The 21,878-nt window shown below is 39.9% G+C and overlaps 1 protein-coding gene across 1 annotated transcript in view; it reads right to left on the bottom strand.

Annotated features, from left to right (window-relative positions):
• Positions 1-3,914: 3,914 nt before the first annotated feature.
• LOC116308942 (maestro heat-like repeat-containing protein family member 1) overlaps positions 3,915-21,878 on the bottom strand; it is a 41,968-nt gene continuing 24,004 nt past the window's right edge. The window contains exons 20-42 of the mRNA XM_089034240.1: positions 21,251-21,373; positions 20,766-20,848; positions 19,888-19,954; positions 19,455-19,580; positions 18,693-18,772; positions 17,787-17,919; positions 17,159-17,269; positions 16,724-16,840; positions 16,157-16,292; positions 15,168-15,280; positions 14,215-14,367; positions 13,759-13,913; positions 13,202-13,367; positions 12,066-12,250; positions 11,583-11,720; positions 11,242-11,356; positions 10,186-10,332; positions 8,993-9,181; positions 8,556-8,708; positions 7,629-7,763; positions 6,528-6,630; positions 6,372-6,437; positions 3,915-6,049 (exon numbers count right to left, since the gene is read on the bottom strand). Coding sequence (XP_088890366.1) covers positions 5,967-6,049; positions 6,372-6,437; positions 6,528-6,630; positions 7,629-7,763; positions 8,556-8,708; positions 8,993-9,181; positions 10,186-10,332; positions 11,242-11,356; positions 11,583-11,720; positions 12,066-12,250; positions 13,202-13,367; positions 13,759-13,913; positions 14,215-14,367; positions 15,168-15,280; positions 16,157-16,292; positions 16,724-16,840; positions 17,159-17,269; positions 17,787-17,919; positions 18,693-18,772; positions 19,455-19,580; positions 19,888-19,954; positions 20,766-20,848; positions 21,251-21,373 — 2,877 coding nt within the window. The 3' untranslated portion in view covers positions 3,915-5,966. The remainder of the gene's footprint in view (positions 6,050-6,371; positions 6,438-6,527; positions 6,631-7,628; positions 7,764-8,555; positions 8,709-8,992; positions 9,182-10,185; positions 10,333-11,241; positions 11,357-11,582; positions 11,721-12,065; positions 12,251-13,201; positions 13,368-13,758; positions 13,914-14,214; positions 14,368-15,167; positions 15,281-16,156; positions 16,293-16,723; positions 16,841-17,158; positions 17,270-17,786; positions 17,920-18,692; positions 18,773-19,454; positions 19,581-19,887; positions 19,955-20,765; positions 20,849-21,250; positions 21,374-21,878) is intronic.

The following is a 21,878-nucleotide window of genomic DNA, read 5'->3' as shown; positions in this document are numbered from 1 at the left end:
CCAGAATTAACCTTCCTACAACCGCACAAACAATAGGCACGCAAGAAATAACAAGACATGCTAATACTAAAAGCATCGTCTTCAAAGTTTTCTTGTATCTGACAACATCAAAGTTCCCAGCCAACGGGTTTAGTTGTTGGGCTTGAACTTGGACTGTATAAAGATGAAGGGATCTGTAAGACTTAATGTACAAGACACAGCTGAATGAGAATAAAACTGAAGTCAGGCTTGCACCGATAACATAAATATTTCTGTATAATGTGTTCATGGTCGCTGGAAAAGCTACGAAAAATATTGCAATCCACACGAGTAAAATCAGTACTAGTAAGCGAACTCGTTTCTTGGTGACAATAATGTTGTATCGATGCTTTAGTCTCAGCGCCAAGTATCTGTCTATACTGATACATGTCATCATTAACAGGGAAGCATAACCTAGGAAGGTTCCCAAGAAGACATATACCTCACCCATTCCACATATTCCCTTAACATCGCCCTGCAAGTTATAGATGTTGAGAGCAATTTGTAACGGATGAAATACCAAACCCATTAGAAGATCTGTGAAGGCTAAACTAGTTATCAGGAAGTAGGATGGTGTCTGTAGGTTCTGGGATCTCAAGATGGTGACGATAATCATTCCATTCCCCAGCGATGCAGTGAACATTAGAACAACATTAACAACAATGTTGAAGACGATGACGATTGTACCAGACTTGCTGTCATTTAAATCCCAAACAAATTCCTTTCCTATCGAAGAACAGTTTTCCAGTTCTTGATAACTGATGTTTTCTTCCTGGTTGACCATCATGTGTTTTAATGTAATGGTTGAGAATGAAAACTACTTGCCTTACAACGCTTTGATCTGCACTGACCGTGCAGCGTCGAGAAGCAATTGGAAAAAGTCGTACTGCGACTTTGTACTGATTGCTCTTAATAATGGTTCGATCGAAAGGGGTACAGCCGTGACTAATGATGACACTTTTGCAATTTCAGTGACCAATAAACTTTTTCCGAAAGGAGAGACACAGAAGATGAAATCACCTTAGTGACGCCATGCCCTTATAGTGATTACAGCCAGTAAAATAACCCTGACGACTGACCTCTCCATTTTCATTACCAACATGATTGTTTCATGTTTACCGGCTGCAACTTCTACATAATCTACTTTCAACGACTGCAAATCTAGAATTGACTTTTTCATTGCTTTAATATTGTTTCATTAATACATGCCATATCTCAGTTCATTTAATGCTAATACATGAGATATTTGTCGTTCCACCTGTTTTATATACCAATATACCAATTTGTATTAAATTGCTTTGTCGTCTTTTGAATTAAAGTTTAGCTCATAAACATCAACAGACATTATTATACATTATACTCACTATCTGAATTCTCATTAGTCGAAAACCTACAGATAAACTTATTTGTTGTTAACAAGAAACAAGTTTATTGAATGATTTTACTCGCGTGGATTGTGGTATTCCCGATATACCAGTTAGCAATCTGAAATTTTGAAAAAGAAAAGGTTCAGTAGCCTTGCTTCAGTTTAGTCATCCATTACCTGTGTCTTGCACATCAAGTCTCATACAGAGCCCTTCATCTTTACACAGTCCATGTTCAATTCAAGCCCGACAAGGCCAAACTCGTTGGCTGGGAACTTTGATGAATAGCAGGAAAACGGCTTCTTTGACGGCCTTTTCTTACAGGGAAAAAATTTGGCTTTATGCAGAAAACGTAATTGCATTTATCCCAGCACGAAGATGACAACTATATTCGCGTAGTGCGAATGCATCCGCTTGTAACTATTATCGAATTTAAAATGAGCACTGCTTACTCGCAGCGCGGTTGGGTTCAATGCATGTAGCAGCAATAACATCTAAATCTTTCTAAAGTTCTAGCTTCAAATTAGCTTCCCGTCTTCGCCAATCTTTGGAACTATAAAGTCAAAAGTTAACCATTAACTGATAGTCCGTGAATTAAGCAATCCTCTATTAGGGGACACCAGACAAGGCCACAATGGTGTCCTAGCTCTTAACTGAGAGGTTGGGGTGGGAAAGGTGGGGTATTCCCGTATAACGAAGGACGGGGATAATCATTCGTATTAGTTTAGGGGTTGAAATCGCAAGTCACCACCTCGATCTTTTAGGGGTAAGAAAGAAAAAGCTGCTCTGGTTTTCTAGCATGCCTTAAAATTCTTTTAGGTCTAAAATTAAACCAGGACAATTCTCTATCTTTCAGGGGTTAAATGAACTGTTTTTGACGATCATTTTCAAATGGGAGTAACCTCCCACCGGAATAGAGGTACCACTAATTCATAATCTCATTATAGACTGACCTCCATTATCTTGTCTCTGCAAATGTTTTATTTGATGACGGCACCTGTGCTTCTCATCCAAATACACTTCAAAAAGTCAATTGATGAATTTGTTAATTGTTGCACGCTAAAACAAATTCCGTTCTTGCCACGTGAATTCAAAACCGCCAATCAGTGTTAGTGAAAAGAAAAACTGGTTATGGCAAATCAATATCTGTTGAAAGACGACCCGCGAGAAACGTAGTTACAAGCCAGATCGACGCTAACCATGAGCGGAATGGTTGAAAACTGTCCAAAGATTTCACAGCTTTTTTTCGAGAATTTGAGTGACAATCATTTTCTTAAGGCACCCATCACTATCAACATTTCTCTCAATGCAGTCCTAGCACTAACAGCAACCCTAGGTAATGGAATGATTATCGTCGCCATCTTGAGATCCCAGAACCTACAGACACCATCCTACTTACTGATAACAAGTTTAGCCTTCACAGATCTCCTGATCGGTTTGGTATTTCATCCGCTTCTAAGCATATTAAATAGTTATTACTTGCAAGGCAAAGTTCATGAAGTATGTCGAATGACTAAACCAGTAATATTCTTTGGAGTTCTCGTTGGGTATGGTTCTATGTTGATGGTTACATGTATCAGTATAGACAGATACTTGGCACTGACTCTAAGACATCGATACAACGTTATTGTCACCAAGAAACGAGTCTGCCTGTCGATCGTTTTTGCATGGAGTTCTGTTTTTCTATTAGCAATTTTAAATATGCCTGAGGAACTCTTCGATATCGTCTTCGTTGCGGAGTCTTTTATCCTCCTGGTTCTGTTTTCCATCACCTGTGTCTTCTACATCAAATCTTTCAGAGCCCTTCATCTTTACACAGTCCAAGTTCAAGCCCAACAACCAAACCCGTTGGCTGGGAACTTTGATGTTGTCAGATACAAGAGAACTTTGAAGACAATGCTTGTGGTGCTAGTATGTCTTGTTCTTTGCCAGGCACCCATTATTTGTTCACTCTCAATAATGAGTTTTTTCAATATAAAACGACTAGAAACTATCGTGTTTTACTATGTAGCACTCGCGCTTTCATGCTTTAATTCAAGCATAAATCCAATTATTTATTTAATAAGGTTCAAAGATATTCGAAATACTTGTGTACAAATGTTGAAAAATCCCCTTCATCGATAACATCACCTTCTTAGAACGGTTTTATGCAAAGCTACCAGAAAAGAAAACAATGTTTTCTTGTGCATTTTGCGGGTCGACGGCAATTTGAGGATATTTAATACTGCAAACAGATAATGAAGTTGGTATATATATACTGCAAAATAGAAAGCTACCAAAAAGCTATAATAGTCATGAGAGAAGATATAATGGAATATATGGAGCGCTAAGCAAACACGAAAAAAAATAAACCGTCACTTTCGTTGTTCACGTTGTAAACTAAACACGCTGTCGACCTCAAACAAACTGAAGAAACGAATAAAAAAAAAAAAAAGAAAAAAGAAAAAAAAAAGGTAGAGAAAGAAAAACAATTAGAAAAAGAGCAGGAACTTCTGCGTAGTGTAAAATAACACGTTATTGTTTTATAATAGATTATATTCATAAAGCTTTTTTAATATGTTATTTGGAAAGTACAATAGATAGGAAAACAATGCAGTATTAATAATATTTTTTTCGTTTAGTGTTATGTTGACAGGTGAAATGAAATGGCAAGTTATTACTTCTTCAAGCGTCTCTTTTTTTTTGCAAGGAAAGTAAGACTGCCTTAACATTGATGCGGAGTCGATGTTTCTAAGGCAATGATAAACAAGAAACATTGAAATCAGTTGAACTAGAATTATATGCGATCCCGATCGATGAGAACCAGAAAAGCGTAAACCAACACGAAAAACTAGGATATTGGACAAACAAAATATGATAGAATCAACAAATACTGAGTGATCGATTTTGAGTAAAGCACAAACTTGTTTTTGACTCTCGATTTGGCTCGTAGAAAAAACTAATATGCACTTATTTCAATAAAGTTAGTCATCAAAAACCTAGAAAGCTGAGATCACTGAGCATCATGGGAAATTTTTCATATTAAAAAAGCATATATATACAAAGCTTTTTAAATACAAACCGCAGCTCGATGATGCTCAGAAGAGGCGAGACTGTAACCGCTAAAAGGTTTGCAAGTCCATGAACAGTTATCAAGCGGTTGAACGTGTAAGATGAATCTACCCATAATCCTTGTCGGCCTCAGCTTTATACCTTTTCAGGTGACTAACTTTATTGAAATAAGTGTATGCAAAATGTAAAAGTGCTTCTATTTATGGGCGCATTAATATAGCCCATAAAGAGCGGAAAAAATTAAAGGAGAAATGGGAGTAATTGGAATTATTCTTTTGTTTTTATTTATTTGTTTCACTTGCATTCCTAAATTTGTAATTTTTTTTTGATAAATTCCCTCAAAAACGCGGGTACTGAACAACTTATAATCATTAGTAATCTATTAGTAATTAGGGTGCAAACAATTAATCCGTGAAACACTAATTACTAAATAGTACAAATTAGTGCTAATTAAACAATAGAAAACAATGGAATTCGCATGAAATTATGCTATTTAGTATTACTAAAGTTTCACGGTTATATTGTTTGCACTCTAGTAATAGAATTTAGGTTAAAAGATATATTTTAGAGACCTTCTCAAAGGGTTTTTATAATTAGCATGATACTTGCACTCTTAAATTCTTTACGTTTAGATGGAGAAATAGTCCAAGAAAACAGACGTCGTTTGCCTACCTCGAAATTACTTTCGCTGGAATACGGGGGAGCGAAAGAACTTCTGTTTTCTCAGGCTAATGGCGAAAAAGGGTGATCAGAAAATTAACATGACGGAAAATTTTAACTTGTGAGGTTTGAACGTTGTTGCGGTTTGTGATTGTATTTCTAGGTTGAATATTCAACTTTGCGATTTCTTTTGCTTAGGTGTTATGGTTTAAGCATAAATATTGGCTTGTGGTAAATGAATGGCCCGCACGCACGCACACACAACGCAACAACAACACTGTTTGTCAGTGAAGCATTAGTCCCTTGATGTGACGTCAAAGCAGCTCAATTTGGAGGACAAAACAAAAGTATTTCAAGGCTCATGAGAATTGAAAACCTATTGTTTTGCCCTACTAAATTGAACTACATTCCGACGTGCTTCGCTTTCGGCCAACTGGCTTTTTGGACCAATTCTTATCCTCTCGCCAATTATCACCCGATCCGCCAGTATAGTTATTGATGGGTTGCAAGCATTCCCAAGAGAGTTAAAAGACAAAAACATGGCGGCCATTGTGGTATCGTTAACAATGGATGCTAATGAGAAATCTTTTGTTAAATGTACCAACATGGCCGCGATGACGTAACGTGCAAACGAATAATTCCTTTGTTCATTATCTCCATCCATGATTAATTTGCAAAGTCTACTATTTTCTATTCCATATTCATTTATCTTATTTTTCATTCGTTCATTGGCGATTTTTGATGTGAATTTTTAGTTCTAACCCACCCCTCCCCCGCTGAATTTGACTAGATTTCACGTGCCTATAGCCCAAATTCTATCACAGATATATGTATAATCATCGATCACGTGAAAGAGTGCGCCATTCTCTTTGGTTAGTAATTGTACAGCAGGCTCATAGCTTCAGCGGCTTTACAGCGAACCTTGGTCGAGGGATCCTTTAGTAACATTACAAGGGCTGAAAATGAAAAAATTCAAAAAAATATTATAAACAAACAAATAAATAAATAAATAAATAAATAAATGAATGAATAAATAAATAAAATAAATGAATGAATAAATAAAATAAATGAATAAAATAATTTAAAAAAATAAAATAAATAAATAAATAAAATAAATAAATAAATAAAAAATGAAAATAAGAATTAAAAAATGAATAAATAAATGAATGAATGAATAAATGAATAAATGAATCATCATGAATCAAAATAGATCATTCAAGTGAGATGAAAACGTTGCTATTTCTTTAGATAAATAGAGGGGTGTTTAAAAAAGCTTACCTCCACAAACGTGGTCTTTTGATATATCATCTCGGTTATCCACTGGGAGGTTGCCGAGAAGAAAACCTGGATAAAAAAAGAAAACAAACAGTTTAACGTCCCCACCTATCAGAACTAGCATATCATCTATGTTAACACCATTACCAGTTCACTTACCTACGAAGATAGCAGCGCTAGCTTTGATATCATCTCTGCTACTCTTGAAGAAGGACACACAGCCCATAACGTAGAAGTTCACTTTGTCAGGAAAATCAGCGATCTTGTGGAAGAAAAAGCCAAAAACTATTGGAACTTTTTTGGTGTGTTAATTAACCCAACCAAATAACTACCGTGATATGAACATGTTTAGCTTTCTTCTTCCACAGCCTTGATAGCATTGGTTAGCGTTGGATTTTGTGTGGGGAGGAAAACCGGAGAAAAGCCCTCGAATTAAGGGAGAGACCTAAGCAACTCTACTTACACGTGATGCCAAGTCCAGGAACCAAACCCGAGACCCCAGAGGTAAGATATGAGTGTACTACCCCTACACCACTCTTGATTCACTAATGTATGTGATGCCAAGTCCAGGAATCAAACACGAGACCCAAGAGGTGAGAGATGAGTGCACTACCCCTACACCACTCTTGATTCACTAATGTATGTGATGCCAAGTCCAGGAATCAAACGCGAGACCCAAGAGGTAAGAGATGAGTGGACTACCCCTACACCACTCTTGATTCACTAATGTATGTGATGCCAAATCCAGGAATCAAACGCGAGACCCAAGAGGTAAGAGATGAGTGGACTACCCCTACACCACTCTTGATTCACTAATGCATGTGATGCCAAATCCAGGAATCAAACACGATACCCCAGAGGTGAGAGATGAGTGGACTACCCCTACACCACTCTTGATTCCAAAGAGGGGTGTTCGACATTAATTTTAGACTTGAATATCGAGTTTCGCGCGCTGTGATTGGTCGAGCGACCAGTGATTCTGAGACGATAATCATTACTCGAATGGTGATTATGAGGTTTTCCAAAGTTTGCCTGAGCGGCGGAAGTAATACTAAAACGCATTTTTATCCTAAATTTCGTCTTTTCTCAGATATTCGGGTCTAAAATAATGCCAAAACAATTATTCTCCTCAGGCTCAGTGAAAAAGACTCGCGGATTGGTAAATATTTCCCAATATTCACCGAATAATCGTTAATTTAACATCCCCCTGAAAAAAATGGATGCCGAGGTGATGGTGGTATTTTAGTAAATATATCTTACTATCAGTCGAGAGAGATCGTTTGTGAACTCCCCATAGTGAAGATTTCCCTCTTCTATCAGATGCTTCTGGAACATGGCGTTGATTTGTTCTGACCCCATCAACGGGCCAATAGACCGCAGGCATTCCTTGCATCCCTGCAAACATGACAACAATATTGACCTTATTAGCAGGTTACCCATTTTATCATTCTTTGTGAAGCTTTGGATTTTTGTCATGTCATGTAATTTAATATTACGTCACGTCATGTCACGTCACATCACGTCATATTACATCACATCGCAACACATGACGTCAAATTATGTCACATCACATCACATCCCATCCCATCCCACCCCATCCCATCCCATCACATCCCACCCCATCACATCTCATCACATCACAATACAATACAATGTGCTTTATTTATACCAAAGATTACAACAGAGAAAAATATAAATATAAGTACATTTACAAAAGAATCACATACATCACATCACATCACATCACGTCACATCGCATCACGTCACATCGCAACACATCATATCACATCGCATCACGTCACGTCACGCACGTAACATCACATCGCATCGCATCACGTCACATCACATTACGTCACGCCACGTCACGTCACATCACATAGCACATCACGTCACGTCATATCACATCACATCGCATCATACAACTCAACATAACATAAAATAAAATATCACAACACGCACGACACAATTCAACCCAACCTAACTTAACACAACCCAACCCAACCCAACACGACACAACAAGACACGACACGACACGACACGACACGACACGACACGACACAACACAACACGACACGACACGACACGACGAGACAGGACACGACAGGACACGACACGACACAACACGACACGACACGACATCACATGGCATGGCATATTAACATAATGTAACATGACATAACATAATACCTTAGCAACTTCTTTTTCTTCGTTCAGATGCAGCAAGACGCTAATGAAGTTGGTGTGGATCTGTTCTAGAAATGGGGTCTTTGATGGACCATCACCAAACCGGGCCAGCTTGCCAAACAAGATGAATGCTGCTGCTCGCACTGCTGCTTTATCCTGCAGAATAAAGTTACCAAAAAAACATTACCATAGACCTTTTATAAATTTGTTTAACAGAGTCCTATACCAAAATGTGAAAATTCCAGGAATTTAAAAAAGATTACCATTGACCTTTTATAAATATATTTAATACCGATCTGAGGATTTGCAAGGCGTTTCCCAGAGTCCTGAACCAAAATGTTGTAATTCCAGAAATCTACCAGGAATTCCAGCGATTTACCAGAAATTCTTGGAAATTGTCCAGGAATTTCAGAAGATATACAAAACTTATGTTTACTCACCTTCTCAAAGCAAGGCCTGACACGCAGACATATATTAATAAGGATCTGTCTTACGTTGTTCTCATCTAGCTTCGCCAGTACTTTAGACAGACCAGACATTGATTCCAGGGTGATTTCATCTTCAGGGTCATCTTTGTCGTCCATTCCTGCCATCATGGCGGACAGTATTGTTGTGGAATGCTGCTCAACCTGTGAGAAAAGAAAGAAAAAAATAAATAAAGGAAAAGATGAGGAAATGGAAAATGAAAATAAGAAAGAAGACGAAGAGAGACAAAAATAATGACACAAATGGAAATAATAGCACTGAAGCATGATGACGCGTTGTATACCTACGCTTCCATAATCTCTTTCGGTAGCCCAAGCGGCTTTTTTTTTTTTGTTATGCTAAGGAGTTTTAACATTTCAATTTCGAAAGATATTTTGAAAAGGACCGTGGTAGATTAGCTAGGTGTAAAACGTCAATTTGGTCCATATTCAGGTAGGATGGATCATCGGCTTACCAATTAGCCCTTTGTCTTTTTAAGGGTGTTTGTTCGTTATTTTCTATAATTCGAGGATTTTTCTAATAATTCTGTGGTTTTCCTTTTACTCAGTTAAAACACATTAAATCAGTTTCTGTAAAACCCAACAAGCTAAATTCCAATTCAATCTGTGAGTTACCCGTGCCCTGACTTCGATCAACACAGAGGTTATTTCAGGGTTCAATCTGTGAGTTGACCGTGCCCTAACTTAGTTCAGCCCAGAGGGTGGTTTCAGGGTTCTATTAGTGAGTTAGCCGTGCCCTAACTTAGATCAGCCTAGAGGGTTGTTTCAGGGTTGTATCTGTGAGTTAGCCGTGCCCTAACTTAGATCAGCCCAGAGGTTGTTTCAGGGTTGTATCTGTGAGTTGCCGTGCCCTAACTTAGATCAACCCAAAGGTTATTTCAGGGTTTGATATGCGAGTTAGCCATGCCCTGACTTAGATCAGCCCAGAGGTTGTTTCAGGGTTCTATCTGTGAGTTAGCCGTGCCCTAACTTAGATCAGCCCAGAGGTTGTTTCAGGGTTTGATCTGTGAGTCAGCCGTGCCCTGACTTAGATCAGCCCTGAGATTGTTTCAGGGTTTGATCTGTGAGTTAACCATGCCCTGACAAATTCAATAATGTTTGGTTTTGGTTTGGGAAACATTCTTTCTCGCGTTAAGTGTATTGCGCACCTTGTTGTCTCCAGCACTGGACACATTACCAAGGCCTCGAATACAATATTGACGAACTACTTGAGATGTGTCGACAAGCCGTCCAAGGAGACTGGCCAAGAGTACATCTACTAGTTCCACGTTACCTCCGCATCGCTGATCAATCAACTAAGGTCAATAAATTAACAGTAAGAAAAAAAATTTAAAACCCCTTTTCCGTATAGTCCCTTTTACAGTCCCTTGCGCCATCTCGAAAGGTAGCCGTTTATCCCATTCCATTTCATTCCATTGCATAACACAACACGAAACCACATTACAATGTATAACACGTAACATCGTCTCACACCAAACTATATTTCCCCATATACCCTGACGTCGCACAAAAGCACAGCACATATCACGGTACGAGGGGTACCTCTCTGAAACACGTCACAACCCGACAAACGCAACATATCAAATCACACAGGGCAACACTTCAATGCATCACACTACAGCACAAAGTCTTAGATAGAACAGAATACGATACAACAGTTACACGTTTCACAACTCATTACACATCACCAATCATACCACACCTTAACTCACACCACACCACACCACACCACACCACATCACATCACATCGCATCACACCACATCACACCACACCACACCACACCACACCATATCACACCACACCACACCACATCACACCACACCACACCACACCACACCACATCATATCACACCACACCACATCACACCACACCACACCACATCATATCACACCACACCACATCACACCACACCACACCACACCGCACCACATCATATCACACCACACCACACCCCACCACACCAAACCATACAACACCATCCTCCTTCTAATCAAACTATACGGTGACACACCACACACCACAATGGACCTTTATCACGCTGCGGCAGCCATGTTGATTAGAACAATAAATTTCCCCCACGTGGCCTCGCATTTAAGCCCTCAGGATGAGGTTACGACTGGTTAAACAAAGATGTTTATTCTCATTGATATAAACATGGCTCCGTGTGATCAAGGTCCATCATGAACGTAGTCTGATCTAACCTCAGAGAAAAAAGCAGAAATAACGATCCTCTGAGCATCGTACATGCTACAGAATGAAGACTGTAAGGTGGTGGCTACTTTTGCAACGTGTTGCGGTGTCGTAGCACAAATACCACTGAAAAAAAAAACCACAAAAAAAACAGGTTTTCTTTAGCGTCGCTACTATGAAGAAAAACATTTACTGAACAGTGCCCTAAACAAAGAGTGTTTACAGTTTCAGTTGACTTCGCCATAGTAGATTTTACAAATCTTTAAGTCCCTAATAACATCGTGTCTCAACATCTTTAAAATGATTCCCGACCAATCCAAACTCAGTGTCTAGACATACTGACTGTACTCACCGAGCAAGAAGGGTCACCCCCTCGGGAAACTTTTTCTCCTCGTCAAAGCACTTCCACACGTTTCCCTTTTCAATAAATTCCAGAAGTTTTTCATACTGGCATCGTATCAGCAATGATTTGATTAATTCAAGCGCAGTGCTTCAAAGAAATAGAAAAAAAGGTTGAGATTTATGATCTAAGGGAGAAGCATTGCGGTTTGTTTTCTCATATCGCTATTTCACCTGGGGAAAGGGGACGAGCTGATCGTTAATATTTTACCTTAGGGGGATGGTGTGGGGATGGTTTGCCCGGTTCATACCTTACCCGAGTGTTATGATATGGGAATGTTTTGCCTGGTTAATATCTTACCTGAGGGGGCTGATGTGGGGATGTTTTGTGTGGTTAATATCTTATCTGAGGGGGCTGATGCGGGGAAGTTATGCTTGGTTAATATCTTACCTGAGGGGGCTGTTGTGGGGATGGTTTGTCTAGTTACTATCTTACCTAAGGGGACTGATGTTGGGATGTTTTGTCTTGTCTTTTTTATCCTTTGCAGATGGTTCTGGTGGATGGAGATCAACACATGTTCCCAGTCTCAGAACAGCCATGGAAAACAATCGGTGAAAGTGTTCAACAGCGAGCTCTGTTGTCTCTTCTGCTTGAAACATTTCGCTTAACCCACATGTGATCTATTCATGGAGATAGTGTAAATATAGGAGTGAAACACACAAAAATAAAAAATAAAAGGAAACAAAAGTAAAGAAAGCAAGGAAGGAAATAGGGAAGGAAGCAAAGAAGCAAGGAAGGAAGAAAACTAAGGAAGCAAGGAAGCAAGGAAGAAAGGAAGAAAGGAAGCAAGGAAGAAAGGAAGCAAGGAAGGAAGCAAGGAAGCAAGGAGGGAAGAAAGGAAGGAAGAAAGGAAGGAAGAAAGGAAGGAAACAAGCAAGGAAGCAAGCAAGGAAGCAAGGAAGCGAGGAAGCGAGGACGCAAGGAAGCAAGGAAGCAAGGAAGCGAGGAAGCAAGGAAGCGAGGACGCAAGGAAGCAAGGAAGCAAGGAAGCAAGGAAGGAAGAAAGGAAGCAAGGAAGAAAGGAAGAAAGGAAGCAAGGAAGAAAGGAAGCAAGGAAGAAAGGAAGGAAACAAGCAAGGAAGCAAGCAAGCAAGCAAGGAAGCAAGGAAGCAAGGAAGCAAGGAAGCAAGGAATGAAGCAAGGAAGCAAGGAAGCAAGGAAGCAAGGAAGCAAGGAAGCAAGGAAGCAAGGAAGCGAGGAAGCAAGGAAGCGAGGACGCAAGGAAGCAAGGAAGCAAGGAAGCAAGGAAGGAAGGAATGAAGCAAGGAAGCAAGGAAGCAAGGAAGCAAGGAAGCGAGGAAGCAAGGAAGCGAGGACGCAAGGAAGCAAGGAAGCAAGGAAGCAAGGAAGCAAGGAAGCAAGGAAGGAAGGAAGGAAGCAAGGAAGCAAGGAAGGAAGGAAGGAAGGAAGGAAGCAAGGAAGCAAGGAAGGAAGCAAGGAAGGAAGCAATAAATGCATAGAAAAAAAAATCGCAACAAAGAAGCCTGTTCGCCAAGAGTCGAGCAAAGTTTAGAACGTGGCCAACCACTAATGCAAAAGTTTATAAATCACTGAAAAAATAAATGACTTACAGCAACTGGTTGTAAAGCTGCTATTCTTATCATTTCTTTCTTGTTCTTTGGGTTTGGTTTTTCGTTGTACGGCAAAGTCCTGACCAGCATGTCCATCATGTAGTCAAAGATGCTTAGGGCAAGGCTTGGGTCTCCTGCAAGGGTCTTCCATATTTCAACTACGTGCCTGCAGTATAAGATAAGTATAAGCCACACTTGCTCCTTAAAACAAGTGTGTGAGGTCACTTAGGATCAAACTATGGACCTCTTGCTTAGCAGGCAGCACACTAACCAACCAAGCCATACTTGCTCCTTAAAACAAGTGTGTGAGGTCACTGGGGATCAAACTATGGACCTCTTGCTTAGCAGGCAGCACACTAAACAACCAAGCCACACTTGCTCCTTAAAACAAGTGCGTGAGGTCACTGAGGATCAAACTATGAATTTCTTGTTTAGTAGGCGGCACACTAACCAAAACCCGTTTTGCTTTGAATAGCTGAAATATATGGACTGAAAACCCAAACACCATTTCCCAAAAAGCCGTTTCTTTATATCATCAGGCATTTTATTTTACTTACTGATCAAGAGGTAGGGGGAAATCCAGCAAAGCAGTTATGACAGGAGCAAGATGATGTGAAGCTAAAGTTCTCATAGAGCGGAGAGTTCCGGTACGAGTTTGTGCGTGATATATGATACAGAGCTTCTCATGCAGACCAATCACTAGGCGAGTAACCTGTGGCGTAAACGAAAATGATTTATTTTGTGAAGGGAGGAAAGGTGGAGAACCCGGTGGAAAAAAGGGGGGTGAAACCCAACAAGCCCTTCTCAAATGTGATGCCATATCTGGGGATCGAACCCGAGGTCCCAGATCCCAGATCACGAGATCCCAGATCCCGAGATCCCAAATCCCAAATCCCGTTTAGTCACTACGACAACTTGTTTCGCTTGCACTGCACTATATAGGAAGCCAAGCCATGTTAGCCTTTTTGGAGTATAGTTTTCACTATTTACCTTTATAAGAAACCTAACCTTACCTCTTTTCTTAATTCTTGTCCTCGTATTCTGATAATACTATTAAGAACCACGCATGCTCCACTAGAGCTATGTGATTGGCTGTCTGATAGACCATCCATTAATGCGAAGACAAACCCAGATAGATGATCACTAAGGAGCTTTTTAGCAATAACCTGGAAAATAACAGACAGCATAACTTCAGTTTTTATATGACAAGAAATAAAAACAAACAAAGGAGCAGAGAACGGATCATTGGTAAAAACAGATAATCAATGTAGTTTAACCAATTTCCTCCAGTTTTCTGTGGTATGTCCTCTTATTTACCACGACTTTCGTCATCTAGCCGTCAAAATGTTGTGGACTCACGAGGCGTAGCCGTTTTTTACCCAAAAAGATTTTTAAAAATCACTACAAACTAAACAAGGGTAAAATTTGAATGAAAAACGGGGTTTCAAGCGCGCGCGCGATTTGCTGACGTAATTTATCGGTATGTTCTCCCATTTCCCCCCGGCTCTAGACCAATCAGAAAGCGAGAAAATTCACAATAGTGGTTAAATATATTTTAGGTTGAACATGCAAGGAGACCCGGAAAAAAACCCTCGAAGCACAGGAGAGAACCAACAAACAACTTATTCACAATACGACGACTGAGTCCGAAAATCGAACCCGGGTCGCATTGGTGAGAGGCGAGCACTCTCACGGCTACCCGATACATGCTTCCCATAAAATGCGAAACTCCTGGTATAATACTGTACATGAGAATATATATAAACCATATATTTGTACTGCGGTTGTAATATATAAATAGCTGATCTGCACATTATATCAAGCAACTTATGCAGCTGTTAATAATAATTATGATTTGAACGGGATTTGAATCCGCTGCCCTGGCAATTCCGGTGCCATGCTCTAACCACTGAGCTACCAAGTCTCATATGAGATTATGAGACTCTTATACGGTATATTACGTTACCTTCGACAAGTCACTTGCAACGCTGAAAAGCACATTAGCGTCATCCTCTAGCACCCTTTGCTTGAGAATGGACAGTGCGTCGATTAGTTCGTCTTTACTGTCCATAGAATACCCTAAAAAAACATGTCTTTTGTTTTCAGTTGAAGCAACATTTATAAAGTATTTCCAAATCATAGAAACATGTTTTGATGTCACGCCCTTGCGCGTTCCTCAGGGAAGCCAGACGGACTGTATATAAGGAGACCACCTTCCAGTCTACACCGTAGGCGCACTGGTATCAATGGAAGCCCTGTCTACCATAAATACAATGTCTTTCTCTTTCTCTTGATAGACCGAGCGTTGGTTGTCGTAATAGTAAATAAAGAGGTAGTGCGTGTGGGGGGAACCTCATGGCTGTAAATATGCTTGTACTAATTCCCAGTCTTTTATTTTTATTATCTATATATTTTATATTATAAATTCTTAATATATCTAAATTTGTTAATATATACATAAATAGATATAGGTACTGTATAGATTTTTTATATTTTACTTTATATTTTATATTATATTATTTTATGGTTTTTTCATTCTCATTTTTTTTTCATTTTGTGTCCCCAAATAGTTGTAAAAACTAAATACATTGACACTTAAATTATTATTATTATTAATATTATTAATATTTATTATTATTATTATTTATTATTATTATTTATTATTATTATTATTTATTATTGTTATTATTTATTATTGTTATTATTTATTATTGTTATTATTTATTATTATTATTATTATTATTATCTAAGGGTCAAAACAAAACAATCCCCTTTTCTTGAGCATTGAAATCAGGTTGGGATGAAGTTCAAGAAGTCTTCATAATAAAGATTAATATTATATAATATTAAGAGTAAATGAAAATTACACTAAATGAAATTCTATGCTACATACAATGATTACGTCACTACCATGCATGCTATTGACGTCATTAACTAGGGAACTTTTTTTCTTACCCTGGTATCTCGCAGAAATCCTCAAAACTGCTTGTGTGGTGTCAATGGCAGTTTGTCTGACGGGAACCAAGGGGTCGGTACAGCGAGGTACCACGCGGGCTATCACAAGACCAACGTCACTAAACGATGTGGTTTTCTGAAATTACATAGAAGACGTGTGTCAGTCGAATAGAATACAATGGAATTAGGAACTACTAATGTGTATTAGTCAAATCCAAATCCAACTATAGTTCGTAGATTCCAAAACTTTTATCAGCTGAGTGAAAGCCAACAATAAAAACGCTGGGAGCTTTAGACCACGAGAGAAGCAAGCTTAGGAAAACTCTCTTGCTTCTCGAATGCTCTCCAGCTCCCAGAGTGTTAATATTACGGTACCGAAACATAAGCAGATGTTTTGTAATAATTTTTTTTTTAGATATTTTTGAATGATTTTGTGCGAGCTTGTCTGTGTCCTCTGATATAGGCACGGTAGCCAGCCAAACAGCGCGCGCGTTAAATCTCAAATGTTTTATAAATTACAATAAAGATTTCAAATTCAAAGCACAGCAACATCAGGCCAACACATACCCCGTCAGCAGAAACCATCATTCCCTCTTTAAACACTTCGACCAAGTGGAAGGTGCATGTCATGGCTCGTTCTCTTTCGTGATCCTGTATCGAGTTTAACCATGGACTCTCGATATGCTGCAAAAAATGCTTATCTACGTTAATGATTAGTGATGGATGGGTGGGTAGATAGGACGAATGGGTGGGTAGATAGGACGAATGGGTGGGTAGATAGGACGAATGGGTGGGCAGATAGGACGAATGGGTAGGTAGATAGGACGAATGGGTGGGTAGATAGGACGAATGGGTGGGTAGATAGGACGAATGGGTGGGTAGATAGGACGAATGGGTGGGTAGATAGGACGAATGGGTGGGTAGATAGGACGAATGGGTGGGCAGATAGGACGAATGGGTAGGTAGAGGGATGGAAGGGTAAGAGATACAAGCACTGCTTACCTTGAATATATTAATAAATGTTTGCGGCACTGGGTCTCTTAGTAAAATCTCCTTCATCAGATTATCAAGACTTTTCAGAGCTTGTGACAGAAGTTCACTGGGTTCCTTGTCCTACAACGACACAAATGACACTCAGATAACATGATGTCACACGGCAAGATTATTGTTGATAATCATGTACTGGGACATGCCATTGGCGGTCACGGTTCTATTATGTCACACGGCATGATAGCGGTGCAGCATTCACGCGATTCACCTAACCAATCACAGTGTAAGATTATTGTTGATAATCATGTACTGGGACATGCCATTGGCGGTCACGGTTCTATTATGTCACACGGCATGATAGCAGTGCAGCATTCACGCGATTTACCTAACAAATCACAGTTCTATGATAGTCCAGTAGCTTGTCCATGCTAAAAGAGGCTTTACACCATCATGTGACGGCAGCAATGTTAGATGGCAGGAACAATACAATCGTTTTATATGAGAAATAATTCAATTCCCGAGAGCAAAGGGATTTTATTGTTCTGCCCTCTAACCACAGGCAGTCCAAGATGTATCATGGGCGCCGGCAGGTGATGGTACAAAACCTCCATACGAGAAGACAAATCGTAAGAATACTCACATGCTGAATATCTTCGACCTTCTGTTTCGTAGCCGGTGATGACGGCTGATCCAGGACGATCGGGAACACGAAGTCACCACTAGTCTTGACCATGTCGAACACTTCAGCATCTGTCATACGAGGATTGAGCTTACTGTGTAAAAAAACTGTTAAGGACTATATATACAATACACATACGCTCTGTTGATTCTCTTTTTTGTTATTTATATTAATTTTTATATTCACATCATTTGCCAATACGTTAAAAATAAAATAAAAGCCAAGATAATAATAAAAAAGGCAAATTCCATAGGACAAGTCAATGGCAGGGAGTACAGACAGAGACATTCTCCACTAAAGGGGTCACGGAGAAGATAGTTTTGAATATACTTGCCACAACTCAACCACTATTACATTTGCGATAAAAACAGTGTAATTCGTTTGTGACTCTCCTCAGTTTTGTCCTTTCCACTCCGCCATGTTTATACCAAATTTATACCCGGTCACAAAAAAAAGTTCGTAAAAGACACTGCAATAAATAGAAATCATTAAGTTAATAACTAATTACGGTACTAATAATTCGGTTGGCTCTATGTTAGCGTAGAGGTTTACTGCCTACCCCTCACCACTCTGGTCCGGGTTCGAGCTCCGACTCAGACTGGATTATATGTGAGTTGAGTTTGTTTGATGTGTTGTTCTCTCCCTTGCCACGAGAGTTCTTCTCGGTTTCTCCGGTTTTCCTCCCTCAAAACAAACATAAGCATGCGAGTTGAGTGTTGTGTATTGTAAATCGTGAATGTACTGGCAGTCAGTGGAGCGAACCTCGCGGAAGCGGCCCTTAAGGGGAGTTTGTGATGGTTGTAAAGTATTCATATTTGATATTTAATAATGCTAATGTTTTTTCCAGTTATTCGTATCAAAGGATACACTAGGCTTGCACACGCATCCATAGCCAGGGCTCGTGTCTCGGTCGTGATGTGTGTAGCTGGTTCTGCTTTAATGTATGCCTAGTAAAAACAAATAGGGCGTCAATGATGGTACTTCATGTATTGTACAAATATATGATTACCAAATACACTTATTCATTGTCGGGCTCCTTGCCAAGAAAGAAAGGACATGATATATACGGAGTTCTGAACATGAGTCCGCGGTATCCTAAAAAATTGTGCATTCTGATTGGCTGTTTGAGCGTGCGGTATTTTGTCAGAATCTGCCCGCGGTCGCGGTCCAGTTTCCTAAACAACAAAACAAAAACGATGAAAAAACTACGGGAAAAAAAATAATAAGTTATTTACCGTCCTAAAGTCGGTCCGGATAGGGTAAAACTGTGCCTTCGGTCTTAAAAACGCTCGGTCCATACTATTCAAGACCTCGGGCACAGTTTTTCCCTGTCCGGAACTCCTGGCCGGTAAATAACATATGTATCTTACATAGTTTGTCTTGAAATATAACGCGAGGGCTCGACCCGACAGCCTCCCTTTGTAACGCTACTTGAGGATACCGCTGGGTCGTGAACTGAACTGCGACAATTAAGAGCTAACACCCTTCTCAAATTTATCTTGAATGCGAGGCTAACATGGAAATACAAAAGAAATGCCACAAATTCCATCGAGTGTGGCCTCGTATGATACTTTTGAGAAGGGTTCGTTAAAAAATTCAAAGAATTCGTAAAACATCTTTTTCCCATACCAACATATGATTGACAAGCTCAGCCCGCCTACTGAAGACAAAGTCAGCTTGCTGTAGTCGACTGGGGTCTAAGGCCTTCCCAATAAGTTCCACGGCTCGTATTAGGTTCTGCTTTACACTGGTATCCTAGGAAACAAAGAGTGTTAAATCCACGCAATAATTGGCGACAGCAGCGGCATTGGCAATGCAGGGGGAGGGGAGGATACATAAAGCCAGCTTTGAGAAGAAAGTTTGAAAACGTTGATACATTCTATCTTGCTCCTGAAGTCATGATAGAGAAAGGCCATTTGCAACAAAATGACATTTTTATGGCTTATGTTGACGGGATTCCTGTGCTTTAGACGGAAACTTCAACGCCAAACAAGCGCACGCTCCTTCAACTAAGAAGTCGCGATGCAAGGAATTTTTTATGTTTTAATAGAAAGAAACTCACCTTAACATTGCCAAAATGCTTGATCATAACTCTGAATATGTTGGCTTCTAAACGGGATGTAATCAAGCTACCGAAAAAAAGCATTGAAATGATTGTCAAGCATGGTGTTCACTTGCGACGGAATCCGAGTCGGAAGCAGCTTATGACGAAGTGAGAACAGAACACGGAAATCGAAACCAGGCTCGCTTTCCGTGGTTTCAAAGCGCCCGCGATCCTCTCCCCAGGGTCTGCAAAAGCGACAACCTCGCGAATTAATTAAACCTAGCCTAGTCAGAAGGGGATCGGGAGGATGGGCAGATTTCCTTGTTTGGCTTGTGCTTACGCTTATATAATACGAGCGGTTTTCACTTTGCAATTGCACCGATGAACTGCTTCCGACTCCGACTCCGTCAAAATACGAGGATTAACCAGACTTCATTTCAAATGAATTTTGGGTTGAGGCGCTTTATACGGGCAAGGAATCGATACTTGAGGATCATCATTGTACTGCGAGTTGCAGAGCAAACCCTTGGTCAAAAACAATAAAGTAAAAAAAAAAGGAAGGTACCTATATTTAACGTCGGTAGTTCCTTCAGTTGAAATTCAACTGCTATCGATGGGAAGCCGACGGTGCGCACTTTACTCCCCTCTCGCCATCAGTGCTCTTTTTTAAGAGTATTTAAAAGCTGAAGCTACACGGATTAGAGAGAAGTCGAAACAGACGTGGAGATCCTAAGGATCGAACCGTGGACCTCAAGCTCTGAAGGTCGCGCACTAACCAACTGGGCTACGCCTGCTCACGCAACATTGTGTTGCACGTATTAGAGCGAATGCTGTTCGTGTTACTACACCTAACGCGAAATAAATTTCTTTGTTGTATGAAGAAAATTGTACTTTACCTGGGGGGACCATACAGCGTTGCATAGCCATAGCACAACATCACTGTACTCTTCACACGCTCTACGTTTATGTCTGTTTTATCCTGGCGCAAAAAGAAAAATAAACACTCTCATTAGGTCACCGAAAAAATGATTACCCCGCTTCCTCCCGCCAAAAACAAAACAAAAAACAAGAGAGAGAAAGAGAGAAAAAAACGCCATTAAAACTAAACAAAACTAATTTTATGGTTCCCTGATATAACCTCTGGGCTGATCTATGTCAGGGCACGGCTAACTCACAGATCGAACCCTGAAACAACCTCTGGGCTGATCTAAGTCAGGGCACGGCTAACTCACAGATTGAACCCTGAAAGAACCTCACAGATCGAACCCTTAAACAACCTCTGGGCAGGTCTAAGTCAGGGCATGGTTCACAGATCAAATTAGGATTCAGCCTGCTAAGGAAAACCGTTTTATTGTCTTGCTGTACAGAGTAACGTCATTACCTTCATAAATCCCAGGATTCCTCCAGATTTGCGAACCATATCTGTCTTGGACACATGCTCTAGCTTGATCAACACCGAGTCCAGATTGGTGGCAGCACAGAAACCTACTCCAATCGCACAACCCTAACAAGACGAAAGAATAGGAATGATTCATTATTATTGTCTCTAGTTGAAATAAACCGCCCAGTAAATAATTATTTAGAATACTGTTACTCAACTAGATTAGCTCTACAGTTATTTTGAGAAACTGGGTCGAGTTTGGATTGCACTGCATTCTGGGGCTGTTTTAGAGAAAATTATTTCCAAGATGGCGGCTAGGGGAATGAGACCTACTGTAGTTTCAATTATATCGTACTTTTGAAAGACGTTGCCACCATTTTGTGGCCCATATAACTGGCTTTAGAAAAGCATGTATATCAGCTTAGTATTTATTATAAAAAACCTCTGGGTGACAAGAAACATTGGAGTCCCTTAGTGACCATTATCCATTACGGTATAAACTCAAAGGCAGAGTTTTCATGAAGTTATAGCATAAATTACAAAATTCAAGCTCGAGCTTTTAAAGCGTCCTTGAAATTTAAAATGAAGTCCAAGGAGTTTTCATGGAGGTATTTTTATGAAGCACAGA

The sequence above is a fragment of the Actinia tenebrosa genome, unplaced genomic scaffold (genome assembly GCF_029948245.1).
Source record: "Actinia tenebrosa isolate PJP-AT-01 unplaced genomic scaffold, QUT_ActTen_1.0 PGA_scaffold2__45_contigs__length_23673736, whole genome shotgun sequence".
Lineage (NCBI taxonomy): Eukaryota > Metazoa > Cnidaria > Anthozoa > Actiniaria > Actiniidae > Actinia > Actinia tenebrosa.
This window is presented reverse-complemented; position numbering and strand designations above follow the sequence as displayed.